Genomic DNA, 22,597 nt, shown 5'->3' on the forward strand with positions numbered 1-22,597 from the left:
TATATTTTTCTCTGTCGTGAGGAGGAGGCAATGTCTCTTTGTGGTTTGACTTTAGTCTGAACATAGAAAAGGAGTTTAAGGAGAGATTAGAGAACTCAGGCTGTGTTTTTGGATGGCCCCTCTCCCTAGCTGGCTGAATGGTGTTAGCTGTGCTCTCTCTGAGTGTCAGAGCTATATTTATCACTCAGGAATTGTGGGCATGTGAAATTGTGCTCTGACCAAAACAGTGCTTCAGTCAACATTTTTCTATTTCATGATGTACACACTTGTTATTTTGCTATTATTTACTCATAATTTCTTTTTCTGTCCTTTAAACAAATAAATGTCATCAAAGGAAGTGTTGTTGTTATCTTATTGTATTTCATATTTCTGGAGTCCCATCTTAAAGTCCATACCTTCTTGCTGGTCCTATTATGCAGCTCCTCTCTGCAGCACAGTTCCTCATGGCTTCCATAGGGGCTCCTCCTGGGCTCTCGACCCAACCCCCTTTTATCCCAGAGCCCTTCATGAGCTACAGCTGCTACCCAACCAAGGATCCCACAGCTGTAGCTCATCCAGAGCAACAGGACCCACCTATCTAATACATAGGACTCTCACTACATATATATATATTCACAAGGACTCCTTTATAACAATACATATATTCAGGCCCCTACATTTCCCCCCTTTTCTTTTAACAATTTCTCAATTACACAGTTACAATATCCATATCTGTCCCAGCTCCCAGGCTGCCACAGCTCTCGGCTGTCCGGGGGATTCCATACCTAATACATATATTCAGGCCCCTACATTTCCCCCCTTTTCTTTTAACAATTTCTCAATTACACAGTTACAATATCCATATCTGTCCCAGCTCTCAGGCTGCCACAGCTCTCAGCTGTCCTATCTTCCACTGTCCCAGCTCTCCGGCTGCCACAGCTCTCGGCTGTCCGGGGGATTCCATACCTTCTCCTTGGCTGCATGTTCTTTATCACGTCGGGGTCACCAATTGTTGTTGTTATCTTATTATATTTCATATTTCTGGAGTCCCATCTTAAAGTCCATACCTTCTTGCTGGTCCTATTATGCAGCTCCTCTCTGCAGCACAGTTCCTCATGGCTTCCATAGGGGCTCCTCCTGGGCTCTCGACCCAACCCCCTTTTATCCCAGAGCCCTTCATGAGCTACAGCTGCTACCCAACCAAGGATCCCACAGCTGTAGCTCATCCAGAGCAACAGGACCCACCTATCTAATACATAGGACTCTCACTACATATATATATTCACAAGGACTCCTTTATAACAATACATATATTCAGGCCCCTACATTTCCCCCCTTTTCTTTTAACAATTTCTCAATTACACAGTTACAATATCCATATCTGTCCCAGCTCTCAGGCTGCCACAGCTCTCAGCTGTCCTATCTTCCACTGTCCCAGCTCTCCGGCTGCCACAGCTCTCGGCTGTCCTATCTTCCACTGTCCCAGCTCTCCGGCTGCCACAGCTCTCGGCTGTCCTATCTTCCACTGTCCCAGCTCTCCGGCTGCCACAGCTCTCGGCTGTCCGGGGGATTCCATACCTAATACATATATTCAGGCCCCTACATTTCCCCCCTTTTCTTTTAACAATTTCTCCATTACACAGTTTATCTTCCACAGCTCTTCAGGCTGCTACACCTATCTTCCACAGCTCTTCAGGCTGCTACAGCTCTCAGGCTGTCCTATTTTCCACAGCTCTTCAGGCTGCATACCTCCATCACGTCGGGGTCTCCAATTATTGTTGTTGTCTTATTGTATTTCATATTTCTGGAGTCCCATCTTAAAGTCCATACCTTCTTGCTGGTCCTATTATGCAGCTCCTCTCTGCAGCACAGTTCCTCATGGCTTCCATAGGGGCTCCTCCTGGGCTCTCGACCCAACCCCCTTTTATCCCAGAGCCCTTCATGAGCTACAGCTGCTACCCAACCAAGGATCCCACAGCTGTAGCTCATCCAGAGCAACAGGACCCACCTATCTAATACATAGGACTCTCACTACATATATATATATTCACAAGGACTCCTTTATAACAATACATATATTCAGGCCCCTACAAGGAAGAACTAGATGTTTCAAGAATGAGGTTTTCTCAGGGTGTTGTTTTATTAATAGAATGACTTACATTAACAAATCAGTGGAAGAAGTGGTAACGTGACCCAGCATATTGAATTTCACTTTAGCAATCTGTATTCCAGAAGGAAGTCCTGAGAAGCAATCATTGACAATAGAACCTCTATTTAAATAACAAAATAGGCAGCATGCTGAATGCATATGGAGCATATGAGAGATTAAATAGAAGTGTTCATTTATGTTCATAAGGTAACCAAGACAATAAAAATGGGCTCTACAACTAAGGACTACAGAAGCTGTGCTAATGAAAACAAAAATTAATATAATTTAAGTTACTATCCCCAGGGCAGCTGTAAATTGATGGTATTAATTATGCAACAAACCTGTTTGTAAATTGATGACATAGGAGCTCATGGAAGTCATCTAGAATAAATTTTTTGGTTTGAAGCTTTTTGGCAATATATTATGAAGCTGCCCATAGACACCAATGGATATATATAAAGGTTATTTATATTAAACTCTACAATTTCTATTCTTCAAAAAACTAGTTAATGTGAAGGCTGCAATTATAATAAATCTGGTATTTCACGTGCATAAGATTGATTATATAATATAAACCAGAATTCCTTAGTTATTGAATTCAACAAATGTCACATTTGGTATTTTTTTGCCACTGTAACTGTATTGATTCAAGTGAATTCCAGCAGCAGGGAATGTATGATATTGAATTACCTCTGCTGCTACTACTGATTATGAAGGAAAGATGATAAGAAGTTTAATATATTTTTAAAATATACATTTGTATTTGAAGCTTTTTTCTTTATTGTTTACCTCTATATATCAGTGGCTATTAACAGATGTAACGAAGTGCTGGAGGTCCAGCCTTTCATGTCTTTTCAGTTCTTCAAGGTTAGAAACATCAGCCAGAGAGAGAGAGATGGTAAATAAGATGAGTATATAAAAAAGCTATAAAAATCTTTTTTCTAAATGAAAAATTAAATTTTAAAATGTCAATGTATTTTTACTTATTTTTAAAAAATATATATAAAATGAAAATAAGAACTTAAAAATAATATAAAGCCACAAGTACTTATCTGTACTTATCTTTTGTTTTCCCTCAGTGGCAATGGTTGTGTTTTCTGGCTAGTCATGTGATATTTGCTTGTCTGGGTTTCTGTGAAGCAGCTTAGATTGCATGACCAGTTTTACCAGCTGGAAGTACCTGTTTCTCAATTGCTGTGAGTGAAACTAAGAGGAGCACAGTCCTGTCACTGCTCAGTGCAGTACCTAGCAACTTGAAACTGTCTGAAATGCAGTAATTGTAATTGCTTGTGTATGCTTTCTAAACGTCAAGAAAATAATATACACTAGGGGAATATAAATAATGCCATGATTTAATGGCATCTCCCACCTGAAAAAAAGAAAAATCTTGTTTCTCTATTTTAATGTATTTTCCAATCATAGTTTTACCTTGCAAGCAATTTTGGTGATTATTTCCACAATGTCTTTAGGCCAAAGATGGTAAGGTGTTCTGTAATTTTTCCACCAAAGCAATAAAACGGGAAGTGCAGGGTAAGACACATACAAAATAAGGTGATATCAAGATATCTCCATTACTGTGCAACAGCCTGGAGCCTCTAGTCTAATTTCTTGTTTGTATTTCCTTGTTACAAATGTGCAAATAAAATAATGGGAGTTTAGCAATGCTGACACATTATATTGGAATTTGCCATAAATCTGTTTGTGTTTGGGCTTGCTATTGCACACTTATTCCCTTTCTTCCTTTTTCTTTTAAAAGGAATATTTTGCCCTCTGACTTAATAATGTCCAGTGATACAGAACAGCTGCTGTCAAGTGTCAAAACAAGAGCATGACTAAAGGGTGAGGTAGAGGGGGAAAATGTTTTTGAAGACAACCAAGGTAGTCAAAGTCCTCAGCTGCACTTCCTAATTAGAGAGAGAAGATGAAAGCAAAGCTATAGGTCTTCAGGAAGGCAAGGGCCATCTCTAGCTGATTTTAGTGTAGACCCAGGCAGGGTGCAGTGAATGGTGTCAGCTGTACAGAAATCACTAAAGCTGATGTGATGCTCCTGCCTGTGTGCAGGTAATCCTGCCCCTTGAAGGCCCCTTGGGCTGGAGGCTGCATCCCTGGCTGTGTCCTGGGGAGTGGCAGCTGCTCCCTAGGGAGTGCATCCTTGAGTGCTGATGGCACTTGGCTGGCTTTTATCAGGTGCAAGGACTAAGTGTTTATTGTGCTGGCTAATAATAGTCAAAAATTGTGTTGGTCTGTTATGAAAAGCAATGATCAGACTCAAGCACCTTAGCTCCTGAGAGAAGGACAGAGCTGTTGTTTCTCCTTCACATAAAATAACATCCTGAGCTCCTGGCATGGTGCAGCATTTAGCTGTTATTCTTTCACTGTTGATTCAGGCCGTGCATTTTTTGTTCCAGTGCTTGGTCACTTGTGTGAAATGGAGGGGGAGGTAAAAGTAGGAGAGCACTTTGTACCTGCACACTTGGATGTGTCTGAGAGACCACACTTGTTCCAAACTGTAGAGGAAAGAGGAGTTGACTGCATTTCTACATATAACCTGCCTCTGTTTTGCCCAAGCACTCCAGGAGACAGCTGTTAGTAGAAGTAACTAATATTTGCCTAGAGTTTTTTAGAACTAGAAATCTGTGTCCATCATTTTAATGTTCCAGCCACAAGATGATCAAGTAATGTAAACCATAATTCTGCTCTGTTCCATAATTGCTATTTGCTTATGGATGCAAATTACAATGAAGCATAATGAGAGTCATAGCTCTTCAATTAGTTTCACTTTAAACAAGCAAACAAGCGAAAAAAAAAAAAAAGCAGCGGAGGCAATAATCATGTTTTCCTGTATGATTCAATACAGTTCAACCCCCTGCATGTTAGACTTCATTGAAAAGACAATTAACAGTCATAAGATTTACATAAGATATAACAAAGGAATATCAATTTACTTCATAGTTTTGAATCAGAAAAAAGAATTTTTTACACCAACAAGTCATGGGAAAGTCAGCATATCAGGTTCAGTGGTTTGGGGTGTGGCTCCCTCTGTTTACCTGGTGCATGTGCAGTTCCAATTCCTGAAATCTGGCTAAGCAATTGAGAGCTTTACCATGATGTGGACTTATTATTTTCCTTGGTCCATCTCCTGTGCAGGGGATTCAAGTGAACAGAGAGCACTGTGATAAAATCAAACATTTAGGTGAAAATGCCTTCATTTACCCTCTCTTGTCTTTGTGCATTCAGGCCCTATATACACAGTCCTGCTGAGAGGGCAGCAGGGGGAAGGAGAAAAAAGCAGACAGACAAACAACTACTTGGTATAGGTGGCTCGGAAGCCCAAAGAAAATGGAGAAGATACTTGCAATTTATTTCTGATATTGCTCAGAATTAGCTGCATTTACATTAGAAAATGTGAACATATTTTGCTTTTTTTTTCAGAGCAAAAGTTTTTCCAATTTGTTTTTTATTAAGCAAATACTCTAGGGACTGTAATTTGCCCAGATACACTGGTATAATTGAATTTTTGTTCTACTAAAGTGGAGTTAAACAAAGATAAAAACAGCCTTGAAATTGATTAAATATGGTTCCTGATTTTGTTATGGAAAATTGAAAGAATAGCAAGCTATCAAACAAAAGTTCTCCTGTCTGCTGAGCCACCACTAGAATATAGAGAATGTTGATGGTTATAACCAAGGCAGTGTTTTGTCTGTTAAATAAGGCTTTAAAACACAATTAGCCAGTTAAAAACCCACACCAAAACAACTACAGGTAAAGTAAAAAACAAACATGTAAGTTATATAGATTCATTCTTTCATGTTATTCATATTAACTCTGATAAAAATTGTCTTTATTTGGATAAAGAAGTTGAATGAATTTTTGTTTTGTAGGTCTCTTCTCAAGAATCTGGGACCAAACCATTGACCTTCACATTCATACCATCCATTGGACAGCTTCCAACTCATTTTGAGGTTGTGGATATCTCTAAGTTCCTTGTGACAATTCCAGAGGAACCAAAGGATCTGAGCAACCAAAAAATTGTAAATAAGGTAGATTTTTGTTTGCATTACTTTTTCCACTTCTTCGAAAGATAAAGAAAATTTTATTCTGAGCATTGCTGAACTGAAGCCCTTTCCCTTGAGTGGTTCCTTGGCTTGTGCTTGGTTTAATTACCCAGATGTGGAATCATTGTGCAAGACAAGGCGAGTGTCTGCTCAATAGCTTGCTTTGCCTTTGCCAGACTTTATATTGGAAGGAAACCCTTGATCATCTCAATTCTGTGCTCTGTCAGTCATGCAGTGGCAGAGGGGGATTCCTTCTTAATCTTCATGACAGCAAGAGTGGTGTGCAAGGAGTGTTATTACATGGAAATGGACCAGGAGTTGTTCATTGGATCCTGGTTTCAGCAAATGCCAGTGCTGTGGCTTCCAGAAAGGTGCCAATTCCTTTCATAGCTGCATAGTAATGCATCAAAGTGGAAGCAAGCTTTTGATTTTTGGAAACTTTTTCCTGTGATTTCCTGCAACAGTGAAGCCAGCAGTGCAGCATTCCTGGCTCTCCTTCTTTTAGTCAAGCCTTTGTTTGTTTCTTTCCTGCCTCACAACAGTTAATGTGTTATTTTATTCCATGCTGCTTGGAAGGCTACCACAATCCTCAGGTTACTATTAGTGCTTTTGGCAATTCTGCTTTTGTGTAACAGCTCTTTCCCTGGGACATTGCTGGGGCTGCAGTTCTGGGTGCTTTTCCATGTAATAAACTTTTCGGAGGAGTTCACAGCCCTCTGACCTGAACATATTCCAGCATTTCAGTGACCTATCTCTTGAAAAGGGGTTAGGTCTGGGCAAAGGGTGGATGTATTTGTAGAGACATTCACTGGAATATTATCCCCAGGTGGTTTAATGAATTAGTTACATTTACAGCTGCTCAGTATTTGTTTTGTTGTAAGTAATGCCCAGAGTAAAGCAGCATCAGGTCATCTGTGTTTCTCTTCCCCATGTGTTTCTCTGTAGACAGAGGAACCCTTTTTGGCCGTTGATGCAATAGTGAGGCTTTCATAGCACAGATTAGTCCCTCTTCTAAAATGTCTAGAACCTGAACAATGTTTTGACAACCAACATCAGATAATTAAAATAACACTGTCAAACTCATAGTGCTGCTATCCCCCTTTGTGGTCCAATATTTTTTCTAAGAACTGAATTCCAGGACTCATGGAGCTGCCAGTGAAGCGGAAATTTGTAATTACTGTGTTCCTCAAGCAGCACTCAAATATGAGCCCCATCTGGAGGCTTCCTCTTGCAGTACACAATATGTCCATTCATTTACCCGATTCCTCCTCTGACAGAAACATGATTTACAAAGCAGTTTCGATACTGAATGCCTTAGTGATATGTGTGTCATGTGTGTAGTCTGCACTATTCCTGCTTTCGTCCGAAGCATGCTTGAGAAGTGACATACTGGATGTGGAAATTGCAGCAAATATGAGGAACAATTGTGGTCTGTGCTGCGAGGCTTGAACATACAGCAAAGCTCTCTGACCTCTGAGTCTTTGAAGAATGCCTTGTCTTAAGGGCCTTTGTTCCTTCATTAATATGTATAGGTTTTGTCCCAGATTTGTCTGTCAGGCTGCTCTGAGGAGCATTGTCTGCTCCGTGGATGCGGTGGTCGGGGTGCCTTCCCACCGTGTCTGGTGTAGTGCGGTGTGACAGCTCACTGGGCTCGGCTGCACCCTCCTTCCCAGCCCCTGAGCTGGCCCAGTCTGGGGCCACCGCTGTCTCAGAGGCCCCTGTTGCTCTGTGAGCTGCTGGGAAGGCAGCCCCCACAGCACTGGCTGCGGGCTGGAAGCTGGGACTCCCCAGGGAAGTGGCTTCCACTGTGCACTCATGCCTAAATTCTTCATTAGGCTACTGCACTTTTGGTAGTGCAGAGACAGCCACTACCTAAAGCCAAAATTGCTTTACATTTTGGGGAACAAAAATAAAATGCAGTTAATTGGGATTTTTTTCCTTGTGTCTTTTGCAGTTTGACACAGACTCTGATGACCTGGTCTTAAAGAGTGGGGCCAAACAAGGCTGTGTGTCCACTGTCTGTGCAGACAGCACCCGAACGGCTTTCCCGTCCCTGGGGTGTCATTCAAGCAGAGGAGAAATGCAGGAGAATGACCTTTTTAAGGCTGAGTTTATCCTGATTACGGACTCCGGTGATGAAGATGAAGTAGCTGCTGCCTCAAGCAATGTTCATCAGCCTTCCAATGGCTACAGTGCCGTCAGTGCTCAGCTGCTGACCGCATCCCACCTTTCCCCTGGCACCGAGGCAGGGACACCTCCCGGCAATGGGCACCTTGCAGGTGTCGCACTTTCCCACAGTACTACTGACCCACAAAAACATCAGGTAATGAGATCTTTAGAGATAACCTTTGCTTTCTAAAACTTTCAGGATATGAAGCCAGTTTGTGTAGCTGGTGGGTGAATTTGTTCTTAATTAACATTTTCATTGGCCATTTCTGTAAGGTTGGGACCTTAAGGAGGTGTCCCATCCCTTTTGACTTGCTGCCTCTCCAGCCTACCCATATGATTCTGGTGTGTGTGTGGAGCAGATGAGGCACATTTATTCTTTCCTTTAAAAGCAGCTCATCATGACAGCAAGTTAATCAGGAGATATTAGGTTCCTAGGTAGTCTAAATTGGGTAAGGTCCTTGAAATCAATGGAGCCTCGAGATCATTTGAATTTTTAGCATCAGACTTCTTAGACCTAGATTATTTTTTCTCCTCAGCACGTCTTGCAGTCCTTTATGCAAGAGAAAGAAGCTGTGAAGTCCTATTATTCTGATTGCTGGTTGGTACACCTGACTTTGCACAGGTGTAAAGAACTAATGAAGATGAAATTTCTATTTTATGTGGACCTTTATAGGTGCATTTATCAACTTATTAAATTTTCAATTCTCCCTGGGGCATTTCCAAAAAAAAGTCTTTGAAACGTTTCATTTACAAAATACATCAATCCAAAGTACTGCATGAAAAGTTAATGTCTCCCCTCTTGGGAAGAACACTGATGTATATTGAAGGGTGTATATGCAGTGGAAAATTCCACTTTTAGCAAAATAGCAATGTCTGTGTCACATGAAATAAATTCAGGCACTTCCTTTGACCTTGACTGGGTTACCATCACTTGAAAATGCAATTCTTCATTGATGATTTAAAAACAAATGTTAAGCATGGCTACTTTGTTTCTGAAAATGATTTCCAGATTTCCTATCTTGTGTTGAAATACTTTTGCCACTCAATTTTTCATAAAAATTCAGAGTCAATTTATGATAGAAGACATTGTGGATAAGAAATCCACTCTGGTTTGGGATTCACAGCATATGAAATGTTTATTTCTTCTGAGAAACTCCCAGTAAAGCCAGTGAGATTTTTCCATGAGGAAGGTTAAAGTCATAGGTAAGCATACATAGAGGAAGCAGCCTGTAACAGAATACTTCTTCTGAGGAAATACAAATTTACTTTAGCAATGTTTGGGCTTACTTGGGTATTTTTTAAAAAAGCTTCTACAGAAACTGGGTAAATTTTAGAATACTATACAGAGGAGTTCCTATGTTGGATCTTTCTTAAGTTTCTGGTGACTTGAGAAGTAAAGAGGGGTTTAGCTGGTGAGGTTTAGCCGGAGAAGATAAAGATTGCACAGAACAAGAAATTAAGTCCAACTTTGCTAACTGTCCACCTGAACAGGAAGAGAGGCAGTATGTAATATGGGTAATTGCATATCATGTCATTATTCTTTAGTCCCAAATTTTCAAGACTGTACTTCCTCAGTCTTCATTATCTCAGCATCTTTAGCCATCTCTATGGGTTCATAAAAAAGCTGTTTTTACTAAGCTGCCTTTCACTGTTATTCTGGTTCTAAGATGTTTCCTTAGGCATCACTCTTTCTGACTTGTTATCTAATGAAGGATCATCAGTTCTGAAATGAGGGAAAAACTACAAAAAGATTAAAGATATGCATTATTTATCTGTTGGTACATTTCCTTTTTACAAAGGATTCCATGTATGGGCTACTTTTTCAGTTCTTGGATTATAAGGGCAGTATCATGTCCTTTTTAAGAGTTATTGCATGTAACATTATGTTAACTTAAAAACATAATTAGATAATGAGTTTCCTGTCAGATGTGACAAAAGCAAGGACCAGTATTGGGGACCATTGCATTGCAGAAGGGATCACACTAACTGACCCAGAGGGCTCATTTTGCTTAATACATTTCTGACTTTGTTTAAACAAAATGAAAAAAGGAAAACACTAAAAAATTGGAAATTTCTGTTCTGTGAGACACAGAGGTCCTGACTGATGTGTTGGAAAATGCCACGCTATATTCAAGGCCTGAAAAAAAAACCTGTTATTCTGATCACATTTGGAACTTCTTGGTAATAGTTTAATGTTTATACATTGTGTTGGGGGTTCTTTTGCCCCCCCCTTTTTTTTTTTTTTTTTTTTTTTTTTTTAATGTTAAAGAGAGTCTAGCCATACAAGAGAGTCAGACTGACTCCTGCCTTTGGGAATTTACCCTTTGGCTTGAGTGGGATGTCTGCTTCCCGAATGTCAGGCATGGGCTCAACTTGGAGAAATTTCTTGACTTGCTGTGGGGGGTCTCCAGTAACTGGAGGGATTTTTAGTTATTTGAAGTCACTTATGTTTCTCAGTCCATTGAGTGCCATCTGGTTTGGCTTTTCCAGACGAATGAGTCAGGGTCCCTACAAACTCGTGCCATTGCTTGGACAATGCACCTTCCTTGTTGGGAGAAACTGGACTAAATAGCATTTATATCAATTGGGTCTCAGCTCACAGTCTGAATTACTGTGTTGTCTCTAGGGATTTTTTCAGGTTTTCCACAGTTTCTGGTGTTTCCTTCTGACTTTCTGGTTCTCAGGTTGCAGTCTTTGTAGGTGATTTGTTTTTAATTTTTCCTGTCTATAAGGAGATTCTACTGAGGTCAAAGGATGGTTAACTGGGCCCAGGATCAGGTCTAAATTGAAGACATGATTCACTCAGACATGACTTCTGCCTTTTGGGGTCTCAGTTTGCACACTCTTTGCTTTTTCCTGTTTGACCAGCACATCTTTCAGGGTCTTGCTGGTATAACTAACCACATCTTTTGTGCCCTGCCAGAACAGTGTGACCTTACCAGAATGACCATTTGCCTTGTCTCCAGCTCAGTTCTGCCATTTAAAATGTGCTAAAGGTCTTCTAGGCAAGGCTCAATACTAGTATTATGTCCACTTTGAAAATTCTGGAATGATTAACTACAAGGCATCAAGATCTTTTTCAAGTGCCTTTATCCCTTTGTGCTAGTGTAACCTTGCCACCTATTTCAGCTTTTCTCATACATTTTTGGGACACATATTGGGAGGTATTAAGGAGAAGAGAAAAGGACTTGCAGTTGAATCACAGACCAAAGAAGCAAAAATCTACTTTGGTCACTCACTTCTTCTGCACTAATCCAATTCACCTACAGGAGGGTTTAATCCAGTAGAGAACCTGAACAGAAAAAATTCCACTGATTTAGGGAAGTTATTCTATCTCACCTGGCACTGCTGAGGCTGCAGCTGTAAAGCCATGCTCAGTTTGGTGGCCAGCAACCTTCAAATTCAAGAGAGATGTGAGGAAGGGAGTGGGGTCCGACACAAAGGTGTAAGCATGTCTGGGGCACAAGTGAGCTGAGGCTGAAGGAGCTGGCTTTGTTGAGTCCCATCAAGAGACAGCCAAGGAGGCGTCTGGGAGCTGCCCAGAGCCCCTTGCAGGGCAGTTATGGACACGACAGAGCCAAACTTCCTCTGCAGGGGCAGGTGAGGCAGCAATGGCTGCAAACCACAGCGTGGGTGATCCCATCTGGACCCCAGAGCAGCTTCCCCAGTGGGAGGTGGTGCAGCACTGGCACAGGCTGCCTGGGGGAGCTGGAGCTCCATCAGAGCTCTGGGGACTGAGGGGACACAGGCACAGCTGACTGAGCCACTGCTGCTGGTGAGAGCCCTGCTTTGGCTAGGGGGCTGCACTGGATGACCTCTGGAAGTCGCTTCCAAGCCACTTTGATTATGATTCCCTGATCCTGTAAATGAGGTTCATCATCTATGGATGTGGTTATTAATACTGTGTTGCAATAGCAAAATCATTTCTGAATACTTGATTAATGGCTCAATTAGCTCAGCATGTGAATGTTCAGTGGTATTTAAACTGGAAAAATTCTGCAAAATGTCTTTATCTTACTTGCAGGAGCATATTTGTCATCTGCTACCATGAACATTTTTGTAGCTGATTATAAATCTTATTAAGTTTTTACTAATTGGAAGTCAGTGCACATCATATGATTTTATTATGAAGTTTCATATTTGTTCCTCACTTTCTTTTAATCTGTTGTCTTTGTAAGGGAAATTTATCCATTCTAGTTTGAAATACAGAGATTAAATACCCTAGCTCTGTTTTTGTAGTTGATTAACTTCCAGAATTCATTATTAAATTCAGGAAGCTGCTCCAAATTATCAGATTTATTACCACACTGCTTTTCAACTTGTTAAATAATTTTATCTTTCATGACATCTTTAATAATAGTTTTTCATAATGATTAAATGCTGGTAAATGATTTTCAATTTCCAGTATTTTTGCTTCTTCTTCATTAGCAGCATTTTCAACAAGAGGCCTAATTTCTCAATTGAATAGAATATATATACAAGGATACAAACAACATTAATTTTTATATCCAATATCTTCCCTGTGTACATCCATTGACTTTCCACTTTGAAATGTGACACCCTAACACATGTATAAAAACAGGACAAGTTAGTGTTGTAAAGGCATTTGGAGGTTTTGTGTTTATTCCTATAAATCAAAGCATTGACCTGGCTTTTCTGAAGTTACCTTATGCAGAAAGCATCTTTGGTTTAAAAGACTTGCTATTTGTATGGTATCATTTAGCAAGAAGAGCTCACTGATTTTAAGTTATAAGGGCTAATAGGGTTTTGAAGTGTGTGTTTAGCCCATATTTAGGCATGTTTTTGCCTTTGAAAGCTTTTAAATCTTCCTCTTCTGTTGCAGCTTCTTCCAGCATATGCTCTCACTTGAACATTAGTTTTGTTCTTATTTTTGTTTTGTAATATATCAATACTATATTATATAATCATAATCATCATAATTCATCTCTATTATGGGTAAGACATATGTATTAAAAATATAATTAATAAGCTGAGCCAAAGCCATGAGAAAGTAGTGTGTTGAAACTGAATCATATAATAATAGTCTTTCATGGAGCTGCATAATATTTTCAGGGTATCTAACAGCAGTTAAATAGGTGTTCTGATATTTACGTCAAGTTTGATGAAATTGGAGTCAATTTCCCTGCTTTGAAATTGCTCAGTCAAATGTTAGGTGACAATTTGTATCCTTTTGGTTTTACAGTTGACTTTAATCATGATTTCATACTGCTATGCTTTATTCATATTGTGCATACCTCAGTTTTTAATTTCAGCATTATAATAACTTGGAAGATTTTGAGAGAATTTCTTTCTTTAGAAGCATGAAACTGTATAACAGGTTGATAATATACTTGTATGCTCTAATTAGTTTTGACAAATCCTAATTAGAATAGACCCAAGAAAAAAGACACCCATGAAAGAGCTCATTACTGTTTTATTAGTGTATCGAAAGACTGTGGAGAAGGGGATAAGGACTCTCACATGCCTGCAAACTGTCAAATGCTCTGCTCTGTGAATGACAGGAGAAGTGAAAAGCAGACTGGATGTCTGATTTAAGTAGTTCCAAGCAAATTTCTCATTCTGATATCACAGTGCTGCAGAAGGGCAGTTTGGTTGTTTACTGAATGAGAAAAAGAACACTTGACTTGAATCCTGTTTTCAAAAAGGCTGCTTTCCAGTGAACTGGCAAAGTGAGATTGGGCACTATTGCAGTTTTCTTACCTTCCATTGTGTTTGCATAATGTGGATGGCATCACATGATTCTGGACACTCATGGCACCACTGTCTTGGCTTCCACCTAAAAGGAAAAATACTGTAGCCTTGAACCTGTTTACATCAACAAAACTGAAGTGTCATAAACCCAAAGTACCACATAGCTTGTCTGCCTCAGTGACCTCCCCATAAGGACCTTATCCATCTATGGCCAAGCTTAAAACAGCCCTATGCTTTTAACCCACACAGCAGTACTAATGGAACCCTATACGCATGACCACAGGACTGAAATGTGAGGTGTTTAACAGTTCCACAAGTTCCATCTATTTTAACAATTCTTTTTTTTTTTTTTTTCCTCTCCAGTTAATTTCTACTCTTTCCACCTCTGATCATCTTTCCTCTAAACCACCTGCTGTCCACTTAATTTCTCCAATTAATCAGAAAGTAGCGTGTGGTGCCGTGGTTAACATGAATCAAGCCTCTTCGCTGGAAGATTCCTGTAACAACTGGCAGTCAGCAACCAGGTTTTCTAAGCAAGAATCATCTCTCTACTTTCAGTCTACTTCCCATAGCTCACCTCCCGCAATGTCTAAAATATCCTCTTCTGCATCAAAGAGTTGGTACTCCACTCCTCAATTGTATGATAACCTACAAACACCAAGTCTCTATAACCCTGACTGTGTTTGCAAAATGGGAGGCTTCACCACATCCTCTGTTCAGACAAAGAGTCCAAATATTTCCTCCAATCCTCCATGTTCAGCTGAAGTGCAAGGATCTTTAGCTCAGTCTATATCCCCGAGTTCTTCCAAAAAATTGAGAGCTCTGTCTCCTCTTCCTGTACATATAATAACACATTCATTATCTCCTAGCCCTAAACCTTTGTCTCCACCCTCTCTTTATGGGTCCTCTTCGACCATATGTAGTATAAATGAGCCTTGCGCACAAACGTTATCCAGAGGAAATTCAGCCAAGTCAGGAGTCAAATCCCCTCTGCCAACCAGACTGACTCTCTTAACTGCTATTCTGAGATCAGGCTCCTCTCAGCGGAGGCCGCTTTCTCCTGCTTCTTGTCCCACATTTTCCCCTAGCTCCCTTAGTTCCTCAACACTTGCAATAGATCAAAAGTTCAAAACAACTCCCCCAACCCCCAAGAAATCTCTTTCAAGCCCTCCTATAAGGCCAGATTCCCCCAGCAAAGAGGATTATTGGCTTTCAGGATGGGCTCAGCATCTGCCTTTACCTTCCAAGCCTCATCCCACCCCTCAAGCGAGGTCCCTTTCTCCTAAAAAGCCCCCTCCCGTTCAGTCGCTTTCTCCAGACTGCCGAAATTCTTTGTCATCCCCTCTCTCCTCCTATAGAAGATCAATTGCCTCTCCAGATTTGCAGTCTTCACTGCGTCCTCCTAGTGCCCCAGCTCCCTCTTCCATTGCATACCCCACCTCTCCTTCTCCAGAAGGGCTGGGCTGTTCTGCCTCCCGGTCCCGGGCACCTCAGAAGTCTCAGAGAGTGCACACTTACTCACCCATCTTCACTTGCCAGTCATATCCTTTGCTTGCTTCTACCTGTCCTAGTGGTGCATTGTCTCCTCCCTCAGAAAGATGCTCATCTCCTTCCCCAAGTTTTTTGCACTCGCCTTCTAGATCTAGATCAGATTCATCCCAAACATCTGTTCATGAGATCAGTGCCTGCTCTCCTATCCCTTCTGGCATCTCAAAGCAGTGGCCTCTCCCACGGCCTCACTCTACCCCACTGGTTCCACAAACTGGTAGCATTAATTCCCATCCACTACAATTGAATTCTTCATTGGTGCAAGCAAATTTTAGGTCTAACTCCTCCTCTCCGAGACCTGAGCATTCTGCCACCTCATCGGTGTTAAAGTGCAGATCTCCCATCTCAGACAAGGCACCAGGCACACTGCCATCAAGACCCAGAGAGCTGACTTCACCACAGTCTTTTTCCCTGCCTCCTGGCCATGAAAACTTCAAACCCAAGGTACTCTTGGTGCATGCTTATTTTATAATATTTCTTTGTCCCTATAGGAAAAAAATCACACCCATGTTGCAGAATACTAGTAAAATAAATGGAATGTGGAAAAAATGTGGAAAAGGAACAGGTTTTGTATTAATAGTGAAGATAGTGAAAATTAAATCCTACCCTTCAAATTGCTAGCACTGTGTTCTGTATTATGGAGAAGATGTTGTAGGAATCCTTTAGCATAAAAAAGAAGATACTTTATTCTTGAGTATGATGATTTACTACTAAAGATGGATTTGTGTGCAGTAGCTCTGATGTACATTTGGTACACATATTTGTGAAGCTCGCCTAAAATCCTGGTGTATCAAAAATCAACCATGAAGCATGTTCTATTCACCCCATTCTAAAACAAATCCTTATGTGCTCCCAGGGAAAGAAATAGAAGTGTGGTGATCTGAGGTGCAGGGCTGAGCAAGAAGCAGTTTAATCTAGTTGATGTGAACTAGCTGTTCCACTGATAAGTGATTCCCAAGCACCCAATCCTGCCTGTCCTCCTCACTTCCCTGGAGGCTTTCCTCACCCCAGCCACCCTGGGACTAGCCTGGGGCAAAGTGAGCTTAGCCTGAGCAAAGGCTTTGTGGCCAAGGGCCAGCAATGGAAGATGAGGACAGTCTCCTGCCTCTTCCCTTCCTTTTGTACTCCTCTGATTTTGTTGTGCTAGACAGAGGATGAGGGGGAAAGAAAAGCCAAGCTTCCTACAGCCCAAACTACTGCAAATACCAAAGTCTCACACCTGGCAGATCAGCCAAGCTCCTGCTGTTTGTCATCCACCCAAAGGCGGGAGAGCCATTGCAGGGTGAGAATGAGCAACGGAGGCAATTTCTGCAGGAGGGCTTGGGAACCAGTCACACTGTGGATTTAAAGGTGTATCTCAGGAAAGAGAAGGGAAGGGTATCCAAAACCATGCAGCAGGTAGGTGAAAACAAGAAGAGCTGCTATGCAAAAAGGAGGAGTTCGTTGCAGAAAGCACCAGAGCTGCAGGAAGCTTCTCAACATTTTTTATCTTATCTTTGCACTCTGTGCTTTCCTTGTGCTGTGTTCCCTTCCTCCACTCACATCTGAGCTCTGTCCATCGCACAAAATCTATCATAGTTTATTGATTTATTTCCTCACAGCACAAAATTACAGCCTGGTCTGCTAGATCAAGTTGTGTCAGATGTACTCCTAACAGTTTGGCTGTGGCAGGGGTGACTTAAAAAATGTTAATTGGAAATGAGAGGTTAAAATCAGCACAAAGTAGCAATTGTCATGAATGGTTCTTTTAAAATCCAAATGAGCCAAGAGGAGCCATTGTGCCAAGCAAAGCTGTACAGTGTTGTTACACCCTGTCAGTATTAGTTAATGAAACAAAAAGAGATATGAAATTGTAGAAATTCCAAGAAAAAAGACACTGAGACCAAACTGTAACCCATGACCAAGCCTGCAGATTGCAAAACAGTTGCTGTTCTGCTGGCTGGTGCATCAAGCACTGTGAGGTTTCTGGCAGTAAGGAAATTCTCTGCTTGTGACACAGAGCTATTGCCTGGTTTTATATTTGCAGAGATTGTTATACTTCTGTCTTTCCTACTGTCCCCTTTCCTACTAACTCTGCTTTATGATGCAATATGGTGGCAATTTTTAAACTGGCCCACCATCCCATGGAGACTGGGAGAGTGTCCACCAGTATAACAGACTTGGACCATTAGTCCAGTCTAATTTTTAATCTTGTAAACAAAGCTGACTCAGCTGGAGATGTGGAAGAGCTAAAATATCCAAATCTAATGCAGCTGGGTGTTCAGTGCAAGAAAGGTCTCTCATGGCTTTAAAATGTGAGTCAAAGACTTCATCTACTGCTAATACTGCCCATTCAACCCCCATTCTGCTCACCTTTTTCCACCCCTAGATTACGGTTTAGCTCAATTATCTTTGCGGATGTATTAATGGTAGCAGGCTGTCCAGTGATACTCCAGCCTCAAATCTCAATATATTTCCAGAGGAAAAAAGAAAAGTTTTGAGGAAAGACAACTTTAATATCTTAAGCAGCATTTAGGTCTCTGTAGTAGTAATCAGCTCAGCTTTATAACTAGACAAAAACCAGATTGCTTTATCTGACAATGGTTGATGCATGACAAAATCTTTTCATGTACAAAAGTGCTAAGTGAACATCAAGGGAAAAAATACAGCATCTAGAAGTGCTTGCCTTTGGTGTGTATAATTTGACATGTGTAATTTTTCAGCCTTAATGTTGCTTCAACAGTCATTACAGCAACATTAAGGTACACCTTAAACCAACATCTACTAAACCAGAATTCAGACATGCACCAAATAACACAAATCAAAAGATAACCTATTCATTTGTTTAACTGTTTGTATTTGTCTATATAAGCATGTGCTTTCCCTTGGTTTGTATGTGTTAATGATTTAAAAATGGGAATGTTTTGCAAAGTGAATATAAACATGAATCCACAGATCAGTGTGAAGTGTCAGCTTTGGGTGACCACAGGAAATAAAAGCCACCTCCCTAGACTTTGTAGATACTTTGATAAAGTCCTCATGGACCTAATATAGCCAAATGGACAGTGAAACACAGTAGGGACAGATAAATTGTGAAGGAACAGTTGTTAGAATCCCAACTTCTAGCTTTCTGTTTTGAAAAAACTTTGTTGTGGTTTCATGGGGTATCATTCTTCTAAAGCCTTTGATTTTTCCTATTTGAATGTAGCTCAAGAATGCATATAGGTCTACACAAAACAGTTGGGGAACAAGCTGATTTTAGCAACATGGAGTTCAGCACAGCTGCAAAACCTACCATAAAGCAGGAAAGATTGTTCATGAGGAGCTCTAAGCTACCAAGGTTGGTAGCACTGATTTTAAGCCTTTATAGCACATCTAGCAGATTTTGCAGGGCCCCATGGATGCCCTAGGTGTTCATTCGAACAACAAAACCAAAAGTTTCCCCCAAACTCCCCATCTGACACTTGCCCAAGCTCTTATGTTGGAATTGGTTTGCTTTTGGCCGTACTGTGGTGCAGGCCAGCAGACCTAACTGTCCACAGATGTTTAAAATTACTGCTAGATTCCTATGAAGCAAATTATTTAATGTATTTAGATATTGAAAAAGTAATTTTAAAAACCATGAAATAATGTGTAAAGAAACATATTCATATAGGTGAGAAACCGAATTAAAGACTTTCCACTCATCAAGACCTGTAAAAATAGCACATTGCTCACAGGTTCTACAATATATAGAAGTCATGAAGCACATAAAAGCAGTACAGAAACTTTTATATTTTAAGAGTCTGTTATGTCTTTGTTTAGCTAATATAATAGTACAACTAACCTCAAAGTGATCATAGTTCTCTTTTCATATATGATGCACATTTTGTTATAGCCTAGGAGCTAGTGAAGATATTGTATTTCTCATGTTCAATGACACAATTTTAGTTGGATTTCAATTATAATCAAACAAGAATACATTTTGTGAATATGCCTATTTTAATATTTGGAATTCAGTCTTCCATCTCAGTGATCAGTATTTTATTTTAGTTTAAAATAGCTAAACATAAGTTTAGTTATTTTTGCATATAGTTTTTGTATATGCATAAATTCATCTATGGAGCTCTGCAGTGTTGCTGTCTAAATGTTCAAAGGGCAGGATTCATCTCACATGACTTTTGACATTTGAAAGTTACATATCCAAGCACAATTTAGGTGATTCTATTACATCTAGTGGAGAGAATGTGGTGTATTTAGAAGATGATTTTATTTTACCTTTCCATTTGCCTACTTTGGGATTAGATTAATTCTGTAGAAATGGCTATGATTATAAAAAGCATCAGTGTTGACTGAAGAAACTGAATGATAGACATCTAAGTTAGAATCGATGAATCTCAGATGAATTACTATCCCATGCTCTAAAGCCCCTCCCACCAAAAAACAGAAAAAAGTTCCGTTTCAGAATTTGCATTCATCTGCTTTGTCAAGCTCTTCATTCAATATGATTGCTGTGATTACTGACTTCTTGAATGACTCATTCTCCAGTTTCCAACTGAGTGAAGCCAAAAGCAAACAATATTATATAGAAAGAATTAAAAGGTTGTTCCCTACACTATTTCAAGGCAGTTGTGTGGATAAATTTCTTATCTGAGTTAAAATTTTGCCCACTCTGCTGTCATTGAGACCTTTAGTAGATATAAAGAAAATAAAAAGTAAACAAAAGAATAACCCAAAGTGCAACATGCTGTTTCAGACTGTTATCTCATAATCACCATTCATTTACTGTTGCAGATAATGGTACATTAAAAAAACGTGACCTGATTAACAAATAACCTTATTTCTGGCTGACTGTCACAGAAATAATCAATCACTAACTTAGAAGTCTATTTTTGTGTGAACTTATGACTTTTTTGTCAGATTGTTGCCAAAAAGGGAACAATGTAGCAAATATCTAATAAATAATAATAATAATAATAGTAGTGAAAGTTCTAGTAGTCATGTGATTAAGACTCCTACCTCTTGAACTCCTCTAAATATAGAAGAGACTCATCAGTCTTCTAAAAATTACTGAATTCAGCCTCTATATTGATAAAGGAAATGTAAAAAATAGTATTTGTAAAGATTTAAAATTAATTGGGCAAACAGATAGAGTCTACAATATAAATTATTTGAAAATAATAAATTTTAAGGTTTATGTTCGAATTTTCAAACCCAAACTCGTACATTTTGTATGTTTAGATTGCCAGTTCTGTTAGTTTTGTTAGAGTGTGAAAGTTCCTATGCTTATTTTGTTTGGGAGGTAGAGTCATTTATTCAGGAGATGAAAAGCTGCATGAAGATTTAAATGGTCTATCTACTCAAACAAGCAGTTCAGCATTTAAGGATCATAATCAGTCTCATGAGAGCCAATCACAGAAATCTCTCTGATTTCATGGTTCAGGACCACACCACTCAGCAGCAGTTGTTGAGGTGAATGTACCGACAGAAGTAGCTGTACATTTTCATATCAATTCGCAAGAAAACTTGGGAAAAAAACTTACAGCCTCCCCTGATACTCATTTAAGGGTGGCAGTCAGCAGAAAGTGGTTAAACTTACTTTGGAAGCTATAAGATAGAGGGAACTTGTTTTGTCCTACTTCATTACTAAGAACAAAATGTGTACATTACCAGACTTTAAAGCCTTGACAGAAACACTGGATTTTTAAAAAGAAATAGTTTTTCTAGGAAATACATAAGCATTGTTTTGTTGCAACATGTCTGCAAGATGATTGTAATTGTCTTTCATTCTGTTGTACCTTTCCCCTCTCTCCCCTCTCTCTCTTCTACCCTGTTTTACTTCTCTTCCTGCTCTCTGGTTTACCCTTTTAGCAGTACAAGATCAAGACAAGCTACAAGGCATTTGCAGCAATCCCTACAAACACATTGCTTATGGAACAGAAGGTTAGTGTTTGCTCAAAGACTTGGGCACTGCATTGTACATTTGAGACCATTCAACTTGATGTACAAATTCGGACATGTCTGTTGGGGAATACAGCAGAATGTGAATTCTGGGAACTTACTACTCAGGATTGTAATTCCGGCCACTTTATAGGGTCATCCACTTTCACTGAAGATCAAAGTTCCAGCAATCTGAATTTCTGAAAATCTATTTACTATAAAAAAGGAAAAAAAACTTCCACTGTCCTAAAGGAATTGCAACTTTTATCGCAACATCTCAAAATCTGTTTAGTTTTTGGAAAGTGTCTGAAGCACTGCTGTTCTGGGACCTGAAAATCAGTAGATCTTGGTCAGGTAATGATTATTGGACAGCTGTGCTTATACCCATAAATTTAACAACCAAAAATATGATATTTTGACCTGCTGTTTTGTTAAAGGGAGAACCATCCTGGCCATTGTTCTGGCCTCTGTTAACTTCCATTTTTCCTGAACACTGTGAGAGCTAGTGGGCCATTCTCAGTTTGTAGTTTATGCTAGCAATCATTTTCTGTAGGACAGGCAGATAGATTCAAACCCCAGACTTCAGTGCATTGGTTTACCTCCAAAGTCACAGTCAACAAGGGCAGGGCTGTATAGTCTTATTCAGACAATTCAACTTGAAAAGTCAATTGAAAATTTAAGCTTTGCATTAAGGGTTCAAAATACCCACAGACATTTATTTTTAAAATATTTTTTCCCAAATTAATTAACTCAAAAGAATAGCTAAGTTTAAGAAAAGCTTTCTCCGATGATCAATGAGCTAAGTGTCTTGCATGTTTAAAGACATGCTTAATCATGGTGACATTCAGTTTGTAACTTTTCAGAAAAAGCTTTCTGTTCAGGACCTAGTTGAGGAATTTCCCCTCTGATTAATTTGTTTAAGCATTCCTGAGTACAGATTTAAATATTTATACACATATACAGCTCAGTTGATTTCACTAGTAGTTTACAAAGCCTGAAGTTATTGGTGAACTTAACTGTACAATATTTGAAGATGATAATTTTTTCCTTGAAATGTTACTGATTATGATCTAGTAATGATCAGTTA

The 22,597-nt window shown here is 39.7% G+C and overlaps 1 protein-coding gene across 2 annotated transcripts in view; it reads left to right on the forward strand.

The window, feature by feature from the left end:
* The window catches only part of MLIP (muscular LMNA interacting protein), a 105,402-nt gene that overhangs the window by 38,391 nt on the left and 44,414 nt on the right, over positions 1–22,597 (forward strand). Inside the window, exons 2-5 of one of the 2 annotated variants that reach the window (XM_059469517.1) lie at positions 6,010–6,168; positions 8,138–8,506; positions 14,428–16,056; positions 21,442–21,513. In XM_059469517.1, coding sequence (XP_059325500.1) covers positions 6,010–6,168; positions 8,138–8,506; positions 14,428–16,056; positions 21,442–21,513 — 2,229 coding nt within the window. The remainder of the gene's footprint in view (positions 1–6,009; positions 6,169–8,137; positions 8,507–14,427; positions 16,057–21,441; positions 21,514–22,597) is intronic. The other variant, XM_059469515.1, reaches the window with a different exon arrangement.

This window comes from Ammospiza nelsoni, chromosome 3, assembly GCF_027579445.1.
Source record: "Ammospiza nelsoni isolate bAmmNel1 chromosome 3, bAmmNel1.pri, whole genome shotgun sequence".
Lineage (NCBI taxonomy): Eukaryota > Metazoa > Chordata > Aves > Passeriformes > Passerellidae > Ammospiza > Ammospiza nelsoni.